General features: G+C 35.5%; 1 protein-coding gene across 1 annotated transcript in view; it reads right to left on the bottom strand.

The window, feature by feature from the left end:
* ADGRV1 (adhesion G protein-coupled receptor V1) overlaps window positions 1–10,968 on the bottom strand; it is a 3,979,741-nt gene that overhangs the window by 2,238,448 nt on the left and 1,730,325 nt on the right. The window contains exon 67 of the mRNA XM_044064182.1: window positions 3,787–4,006. Coding sequence (XP_043920117.1) covers window positions 3,787–4,006 — 220 coding nt within the window. The remainder of the gene's footprint in view (window positions 1–3,786; window positions 4,007–10,968) is intronic.

The following is a 10,968-nucleotide window of genomic DNA, read 5'->3' as shown; positions in this document are numbered from 1 at the left end:
AATGGTTTTAACAAAGCAATTATTTAAGCAGAGTAATACTAAATGTTTGCTAAACTGCTGAATGCTTGATCTAATTGTAGCAAGGTAGCTTAGGAAGGGCAGGACCACATTTATGCACAAACTGCATTCATTTTTTCCCATGGAATATGAGTCTCCTCATAAAAGAAATTTAATGAAAAAGCTCCTTATACAGTGGAACCAACACAAAGTTGGGGAATTGAGAAGTGATCATTTTTTGTAAAGGTGAGATTAGAAAAGGAGGAATAAACACTGTTATTATGTTAACTTTACTAAAAAAAGAAAAAAGTAAGTTTGAGTACAATTGTAAACTGGAAGTAAACTGCTGTTTGTAAAATGTATAATGTTATATGAACATTATGTATTTTCTAGGTAACCTTTACTAAAATTAAAATGAAACCAGAAATATGTTGCAGAATATTATAACCAATCAAACTTGAAAGAAATGGTGTAAAAACCAGGACTGCAGAATAATCTCTCATGTATCTAATTAACCTCTAACAAATTATTTTTTTCAGCATACTATTCACCTATGGCAAAAACAATAAAAAAACAAGCACCCATATAACTCAAATAATATGACCTAATCTTTAAACAAAATGTGATAAATAGAAATGCTCATACAATGGTCTACACTTGTCCTCCCTTTCCTCTACCCTACAAATTACAAACTACCCCTATCTCCACTCCGATTCTCCCCCATGTCCACATCTGTAAGCCATCCTCCTTCTCCACTTCTGTCTCTCACCCCTAAGCAACCCCTTAATTAATGTCTTCAGATTTCTCTACCCTAATGCCCCTTGCCTGAGCTCCTTACACTCATATACAGTAATACTATTTACTAATCATGATGACAGCAGCAGTTCCCCCTTCTTCTGTTATCCATCTCTTGTACAGCTCATACATCACAAAAGATAAAATGACTGACCATTGTTTTGTCTCGAAAACTTGGACATATCTATATAGTCCCATCATACATGCATGCTGTCTGTTCCACTTTACCAGTACCTCAGACGAGTATCTGCTTCCCACCTGCCTTTATTCTGAACCCACCTTGTTGTTGTTCACCTTCTATGCAATCAGTGAAAACCCATATCATACACTTTCCATATTCTTAGCTGTCATCCAAACCAATTCCCAATCCCCATCTATATTCCATATTTCACCTTCCTTTACAAACCTCTGACCTAAATGATCAATAAATCATTTTTGTTTGTCCCATCTGCATATCTACTCATCCTTTCCTAATACTTCTTCCTTCAAATCCTTTCCCACCTGTTTTATCCCTTTCTTTCTTCCTTGAAGCAGCAGTCAACAAACAGCCCCTTCCCTCAAACCAATATAGCCAAAAATACACTTTCTTTCACTCCTGAAATCTCTACATCTACCTGGCACTCTCATCGCATAAAGATTTTTAAAATGCCTTACACCTCTCTGCCACCAACCAACTAAGCCTTTAACGAAACATTCCCTTCAATATCCCATCCATTGACACAGACTCTGCCTCTTCACAGATGAAGCATCCCATACATTTCCAAACAGCTCTTCATTGCTTTTACAACACCCTCCTTCCACTTCTTTACCCAACTCTTCCCTACCTTATCTGCTTTTTCCCCCTTCTGTCCATAAGTGTGTTATCTGCAAGACTGTTGATACCCTGCTGTATTAACTGTGATAATGTCTCCTAAAATCTAGCAATTTCCTTCTTCTTTTTTACCCATACAACCTATCCTTATGAGTTTTGCTCCTCTTAAATGTCTGCTTGTATCACAAATCCTCTGTAGTTCTAGCACACCTTTATTCTGCAGACTGTAATTGTTAAGCTAAAACAAATATAACACCATATGTAGAGCCATAACTTTTACCATCTTAGTTTTCCCTCATTAATGTTATTACTCTGTCTGGCAATTTATCTAGTAATGACTGTATCCACTCCTTCAACCACCTGCTAGTTCTGTACATTAATCTCCTTCATGACTGTATAAATACATAGCACTCAAATATTTTCAGCTCCTACTGAAACAGGAAGATGAAAAATCGGAATGCCTTCCGTTATCATTATAACCATTGATTTCTGAACTGGTAACACAAATCTGATCACTATCTTACCTCCTAAACAGATTTACTACATCTCAGCATTCCCTACGTACACTCAAACAACAGTACAGCATGCATGTGGTCAGACAGCTAATAGTACCTACAAAAAAAGGGCAGAAAATAATGTTTAAACAAAGTGAATACATATGAGGCAATCACAATGTACATGGTTCAGATAAAAAATATATATTTTTTAATCACAATATACATATATAGGTAGATATATTTTTAACTTCTGCAGCTGTCTCTATCTCTTCTCCTTGATCACTGAGTCTACTGGGCACCCCTTTGTCTGCATCAGGTTCTACTTGCACAATGTCTGCGGCTGGTGAGTAAATCAAGGATGCTGGAGAGACAACATACCACTGCTGCAGACTAAGTATGTCCTAAATCCACCTCCTGTAGCATTCTTGTTAATTCTGCTACAGAAGGATAGCTAGGGTGGAGCAAAGGAGGCAGCCCTCCTGGGCATAAGGTATTAGGGGTATGACCAGCAGATTCATTGGTTTTCAAATTTTCAATCATCGTATAAACATGGTGTCAGGATAATAGACCATCAGGAAGTTAGATAGTAATTACTAAGCAGAAAGGCTGGGTAGAGAGGTTAACCTAAAATTTAACAAATAACTGGTATTTGTTATGTGCATGTTTTGTTTTGAGGACAGCATCAGTTATCATTCAAAGCATGTGGTGAGTACAGTGAAGTAACCCACCAGCGTTCCATTGTTTTTATGGTCCAGCGTGGTATAACATTTTTGAATTTTGAGTGCAGTGAATTAGCCATGTGGTGAGTAAAGAGCAACAACAGTATGGAAAGATAAAAAAGTCAAAGGGACTTGTAAAAAATAGCCAAAGCTGTCTCAGCTTACAAGTGATTTGCTTCTTCAAGTACATAATTATTCAATTGCACACAATTGTGATGTTATTTACATATATTGTTATAATCCTCATTTTCTGGACTGCTGCACATTCAATACATTCACTCCAATTTAGATTTCACTTGCACTGCTTTCAAAATGTGATATATATCCATATGCAGAATACCTCATAAAGAAAAAAAATCTCACTGGAAACGACATGCTACAGTGACATTATAAAGTCTGAACAATAAGAATAGAAGATTTGTGCTCACAGTCCTTAAGGGCACTCTTGTTTCTTCTTAGAATACCTCTTTCATTGTAGTTTTGGGAAACAACTGATATAGACTGAAAACATACCTTAATAAACTGCAAGCAATGCAGCACATATATTAATCTGCATCTGTACTTCCCATAAATCTAATATAATCTTTCAGAAACATTATCCAAAAGTATTTATATTACGGCTAGCACTGCTGCATACAACGGGGCCAGCAATTTCATGCTTTTACTCAGAGCACTATGCCACACAAGACACATTTCTGTAAGTGATGTAGGCTGTGATACTTCCTGCTCTGAAAACTTCATGTTAATTTGCATGGGTATAAAACTTTATTGGATGTGAACAATAACCAAGATAGAAAAACACAAGGAAAGAAAGAAAATATCTCCCACATTGTTACTGACCAAAACCTTAAGGTCTCATTACATTTTTCAAATATCAAGAAGCATTTGCACGTGTAAAGTTTTTTTTTTTTTTCATATTTGCTACACAACTACTCAATGAAAAAAAAGATGCGAAATGGAGAATTACTTCAGCATTTCCAACGAGCCCTCCAGTTCTCTCCAGTGCCAGGGTGAGGAGCTGTGTTGTGTTAGGATTTGGTATGGTAATACGACTCTGGTTGACAAATCGGATGACACCATTAGGAGAGTCACTCTTAGCAATGGTGACCTTTGTTACTACTTCTGCACCAAGGACTGCTCCTCCTGTTGCTGCAATTAGATGGATCTCAAACTGTTCATCAAATTCCCTGTAATTAAAAAAAAGACAGTAAAAATGTTAACAGCGAAACTCTGCTTGGCACTTCTGCCCAAACATAGGATTGTGCCTCTCAGTTGCCATGTTAGTCCACTGGTAACATATTATTATCAGATACATAAGGACCAGTTCCGAAAGACTTACTGTCATTGTAAGTGACTTACTCTGGTGTAAGTCGGCCTTGATTCCAAAAGATTTATTCTCGGTGAAAGTGTAACTTTAAGGCTTATCTACAAATAGGCTTAAGCTGGGGAGGCCAGATTTCAAAAGACTTGCTCTCCAAGTATTAGTCATTTACTCTGAGAGCAAGTCTTTTGGATTTGTCTAATTGTCTCTACCCTTAAACTGCTATAATATCAGGAGAAATATTTTAGCCTGCCAGCATCTTATTCAGTATTGATAAACTTTTGGTAGAAAATAAGTGAGATAAATAAGTCTTAATTCATATGTATTACTGTGTTGACTCTCAGTCATTTAGGTCATGTAACAAGCTTTTACTTATCAACACAAAATGTATCTAATTAATGACAGAAAAGGCAATGTCCTGCATGATTTCAAACTATTGGACATGTATGTTTCTAAGGGTAAAGTGTTTGCTTTCCTTATTTGTTACTACCTTCACTTTCTTTGTTATGTGTACTTAGTTATTGTGCTCTACCAGGCTATACAGCCATAGATAAAATCTATTAAGTCTACAACCAAAGGTGCCTCCAGGTGTTTCTGCAGTTAACTCCTACTGGGCCTCTAGACATCAAATATTGCTTGTTCATATTTGCAATAATAATTCCAAAACCAGGCTACATACAAGGACCCAGAATATTTTATCCTGAAGCATACATGAAAGCAAACACAAATGTATTGATATTTGACCTCTGTCAATGAGTATTTGTTAGAAGTGTAAGGTGATGACTTAATTTTGTTATAGGCTCATGCCACACCCACTGGGAGTTAAAGGTACACACTCAAAAGAGCTGTACTGGAGGGAATGAGTTAAAAAACAAACCTTTGCCTTAGTTATAATACATTATCAGAAAACAGGAGAAGTTTTATGGGCCACACAATAGTAAAAACCCAACATCTAATAGAAGGCACACATGTCATTAGTCGTCATTTACACTGATACTGATTTAGGCAGCTCCTGAAAAAAGGGCTCATTTTTTACCACATTCAGTGGGTGGTATTCTTAAAAAAACATTTTTGAAGTCACATTTGATGCAGCTATGTCATTCAGAAGGTAGATGTTTTTTTAATTACAGGTTAGTTTTTTAGCCACCTTTACTGTGGCTCCTAGTAATGTGTCTGGAAACAAGACACTAAGTAATCCACCTTTCTAAAGTTGCTAAATGACTTTCAGTGTACTATGAGAAAACATTTTCATTTTTCATTGCACTGATGCCTCAACTGCATTGCAAATTATAGACCAATATTTAAAAATCTTCAGGTTGTGAAATGAATTTTGGTAACAGAGCAGTGTTCTAAGGGTCATCCAGACCCATGTATACAAACTCTGAAACATATTGGAATATTCATTTGAATATGCATTAATAAGCTGACCTTTGACTCTCCTAATGGTGTAATCCGATTTGTCAATCAGAGTCGCATAACCATACCAAATCCTAACACAACAAAGTTGGGAGGACGGTCTAATGGTTAAGGTGTTTGCCTTACAAACACAAGGTGCAGGGTTTGAGTCTCACAAGGGATAATTGGCTAGGCTTAAAATGGCTCGCAAGGGCAATTAGCTTAGTACTAACCTATGAGCTCTAGTTTGTGCAACTTTGAGGCAATTAAAAAAAATGGGCATGCTGGCCTTATAAGCAAGAGAATGCATGCAGAAAGCAACTTTATTGACAAGGTATTCAATTCCATCCATACACTGAACATCAAAGGTCAAAATACCTTAAAAAATGTATTGCCTCTAGTAAGATAATCAAACTTAAAGATACTAGCAATGGTAACAAAAACAATTCCATTGATTTAGTTGATGAAAGATTCCTATAGATCCAGTCTAAAAGAATTTAGCGAGAAAACACAATGGAAGAATTTAGAACCGAACTAGACTTGAACTATGTAACTGTATTTCCCAGGGCAAACTGCATAAATCAGTTAGTTTTAACTATTTAATAACTAGCTTATTACAGTTTATATATAAGCCTAACTATTAGAGGTACTGGGTTATTTGGGACAGACTGCAATCATTTGCATGTAGTACTATATATGTTCCTGCGATTGGTGGAGTACTGTACTCTAAGGTGATGCACTCACAGATAATGAAGTAGTTGTAAACTCTGTTATCGGATTTCAGAGGTTGAGAACGAGTACCACACTCTCTAATGTTCTCTTGAGTCTGTTGCAGATCACCTTTCTACAGTCCTCAACTAATTAAATGATTTTCCAAATTAAAAAAAAATCAAAGTGCAGATGCTAAGAAGGAGACCTGTTAGTCCGTATCATAGCTGTTATCATGTGAAGACAGTGTAACTATATATTAGCTCCCATGTATTTGTGATGGATATGCTACTTCTACACAGTATTACAAGACAGTGCGTGTTGATATTTCATTGCTGTGTAATTGACGCACAACTATACATAAAAAAAAAACTACAAAACAACTTATTTGTTTTGATGCTGAAAAAGAAGAGGATGCTATGGGAAGTAATGAATCATGAATGATTTGGGATACAGAGTTTGATTCAGAAAGTCAACCTTAGCAGACAGACAAATGTAAACCTGAATAAAAAAATATATTTTTGCAGATTACAAGCTCCTCCTGTATCGTCCATGTGGCAGGCTTTGTTCCTCCACCTCACCATACTATATACTAACTCTAATAATACTCACCATTGAGGAAAGGGTTTTGAACATTTCCTATGGTTCTGCACTCTCATTTAGAATGTGCTGTGAAGTTCGGACTCAGCTATTAGAAACAATGATGCTTCCATGCTTGGCTTTCTGAGATGAATGCACATAAATATTATAAACTTTAACATAAGTACCTAAGAAATGGCGTACACTCTAGCTGAGTCTCTCTCCTTCATCTGAGATGATATCGTTTTTTCAGATGAAGTAAGGTAAAGTACCCTGACATAGCTATGATGATTGAAAATCATGTGTCAGCTGGAGTCCAAAATACTTTTTACAGCAATGTACATGTGTTTAACACCAGGCAAATAATATAACAAAGATTAAATCTGGCCATCTTTAGCAAAAATGTCACTTGTGGGTCATGCACTGTGGTGTTTTAACCAAAGTAATATAGCATGCTTTACCACATGTAGCTAAAGATGTGGATTTGATGCAAAGTTCTATAAAGAACGAATAAGTTACTTGGTTGGATACCATCAAAGTAATGTCAGATTGTATGTGCATGTCTTGTCAATATATGACTTCTACAGAGCATTGCAAGACAGTGTATGTCAATATCTCATTACTTTGTCACTGATCCACTGATGATGCTAAACATATACTGAAAGATTACTTCCTCATCTTGCTAACCTAGAATGCCTTAAATGGACAGAATTTCTGCTAGACTTGATATGGCCATAAAAGCTATCCTATCTCCTAGATACAGTATAAGCATATCACTTTTTGAACTGAGGATCAGTTTAAAAATATTTAGTTGCTATAGCATTCTCATTTGCAGTATTAACTTAGTAGAATTCACTGCCAAACTGCATTAGAGCAAGGAAATGAATCTAGTTTTTAATCATGTTATCATTTCAAAGTATTGGAATATGCATTTGAATATGCATTAATAAGCTGACCTTTGAAGTAATTGCATCTCATTTTGTTTTCTTTATTAGATCTTTTCTGTTGATGCACCAGTGTGAAACATTGTATGATAAAAACTAAAACACGGTTTTGCATTCACACACACACAAACACACACACACACACACACACACACACACACACACACACACACACACACACACACACACACACACACACAAACACAGAGTAAGCTAACCTAAGTCTCATCCTGCTTTGGGGGATCCTATCAAAATGCAGGAGTAAGACAGCTGATCAAGGCTGCAGATATCAAAATATATTTCATCAATATATTTGGTCAAACTCGGTTAGCTTGAGTATTAATCTGAAAGGAAGGACAGTTTCTCAAATATGAAATATGTGCAGAACAAAGTCCTTTTAGGGGCATGCTTAGGGTAGGGTGTTATTATTAATGTTACTTTTAGGTGTGTGGGTGCATGGTGTCTTGGACCAAGTCTGTATTATAGTTTTACAAATTATGTTTCTGCTTGTGTTGTATGCATTTTTATTGCACAGTTATTTCATGAACTCATCTTCAGTGATTGTATATGATTTTTATTAATGTGTAGATGATTTTTATTAATGTGGATTTGATGAAGTTGCATTTGGTGATGTGTTTAAAAGTGAACTATACCTCTGTACTTAAAAATATGACTCACATGATGTAGAATATTTTGGTTGCGTGTCTGAACTTAAGACTTTATGGAAATTTGCTGCACATTTATCTCTCTTTGTCCATTATGGTAGGGATAGGGTACTTTGAAAATGGCAAAGGGTACACAGATTTCCCTGTCTAGCAACTTGCAAGGGTATGCAAATAATTTTTTCTCAAAGTTTATCACTTTGTCCTTCAAAATTTGACCACCTCCATTGTTGTGTCTTAGGTGTCAAACACAATCAACCTATGTTTATAATGCAGTGACATTTAAGAGTTTTAGTATTAGCATTTGTTGCACTTGTTAAACCCATGATGCAAAACTAATTATTTTCATAGATGAATCTGAACATTTTGGACTAATTAAGTGATTTATTCAAAACTGTACAACATGCTAGGGAATACTGTAATAATCAAACTCACCACAAGTGGGAAGCATCTTCTGGTTCATGTTTCGTAATCATAGCCTGCTTTGCATAAACTTAATTTGTTTAATTATAGTTGGATGCAGCTATTTGCATAATAATGCAAGGTAATTTTGGCTTATCTAAACTTCTACATAATTTATATCACTTTTCATTAGATATTTTACGTGAATGTGGGCCACCAGTCATTCCTACATGATTAACCCATGGCAATACAATCTCTCTCACTCTCTGTCCCATTGAATAGGGCTGTATGAAGTTAAGAAAGTTCTTTCTTGTAACTTTTGGGATAGAACATGAAAAGGTTACAGTGTTATAAGCTGATAACATTAGAGTTCTAACTCATCTAATGCCTGCTGGGTTATAGTTGTATACCAAATCTGCCAGACCAAGTATAGGTAGGAGCAAACAAGGTTCATTACAGTTTGAGCTAAAAAATGAAATGCGGATATTATATGTAACAGAGTGTGGTCTAACATAGCTGTAAAAAGCAAATTTACAGAGAATTCAGCTTTGCAGACATGGTAGTGTAAATGCCAATGTGTGTGTGTGTGTGTGTGTGTGTGTGTGTGTGTGTGTGTGTGTGTGTGTGTTTGTGTGTGTGTCCTTACCTCATTGGATGCTTAGTGTTACATTAGCAGAATCGTACATAACATTAGAACAGAGCATTGTTCACATAAATAAAACAGTAATCTCTCTTTGTAATTTTCTCTTGTTTAATTTTAGACGCAGTTTTCATAGTGCTTGATTCTGCATTATGGTCTGATTTGTTGGAATAAGCCCATTTAGCAGTAACTAAGTTTATTAATACTCAAGAAGATCACATGCAACGTGTATATTAATGCACTCTGTTATAATCCTGACCCCAGACCTGCATAGCATATTCATAAAGAAACCATCTAACAAGTAGCATAACAGGTCTTCTCTCGTATCCTATTGAGGTAATGTAAAACAAGGCATAATGGGAACTAATTCTGCCACTGTTTGATGACTTTATTTATTTGTTAGTTTGTTTATTGGCTTTTGTTGACTGGGAAAGTCTGATTGGGCAAAGTCCATTTTCTATGGAAACACAGGGAGAAAAGCTCTGCAAAAAGTAATGACATACAGATACAATAAAAACTTCAAATTGCAGAGAGAATAAGTAGCAGGTAAACAAAGAAAAATGCATATGGAATATTAAAATATTACATTATGCAAAAAGACTAAAATTTAGGTATATAAAATACAAATGGAGTATTGCAATACTTTTTCATATGAGTGATAATGCTTACCATAACCATAGTTTCCATTTTATAACTAGGTTTTTCTGAACAATAATGGTTAGACAAGTAACAAGAAGGATGAGCATGTGACAGTAAGCAGTTAGTGCAAAATGTTGATGCTGTATGTTAAGGTGTGATACTAGGTGGTCAATTTTCTATGCTTGGAGTAAAATATGTGAAGCCACTTTTATACTAAATTTAGAACTGCATGAAAAACAGTGGCAGGATGATAAGTACGTTTGCATGCTTTAACAAAGTGATATGAACTGTTGAAAGTATGCATGCCAAAGAAGTCCACAGTAAATTGCTGAAAGGTTGATTATTAAAGAAGTCCATAGCAAATATACTAAACTGCTAAAAGAAGTACATTGGGAAAAATGTATTGCAATATGAATCTTATGGTCAACAATACTGGTGACAGAAACTTCTGAGGCAAGTAATGAATGTGAGAAGATTCAGATTGCAAAAAGCAGATTTAAAGCAGTTTAATACTGATGTAAAGCAGGAGCCAAAAAACAATACAGGAAAATAATGCAAAGAAAGCATCCAGTAGGGTGAATCTGCTCTGCTTTATTAAAAACATAAAACGTATTAACTTAATGCTTTCATCCACTTAACAGGACTTTGTCAGAGTTATTATGTCTAACAGCACCTCAGTTTAAATACACACAAGAACCAATCACAACACCTCCTACATGAATATCTAATGGAAAACGTAAATACCATCCAGAACACTACATTTATCAAAATTAGTTTTCTAGTAAAAATATAAGTTCAATTGAGCGTTATGTCCTCATATGTTAGTTTTATAACATAGCTATATAATTTGTAGACAGTG

This window comes from Protopterus annectens, chromosome 2.part2, assembly GCF_019279795.1.
Source record: "Protopterus annectens isolate FY-2018-M chromosome 2.part2, PAN1.0, whole genome shotgun sequence".
Taxonomy (NCBI): domain Eukaryota; kingdom Metazoa; phylum Chordata; order Ceratodontiformes; family Protopteridae; genus Protopterus; species Protopterus annectens.
This window is presented reverse-complemented; position numbering and strand designations above follow the sequence as displayed.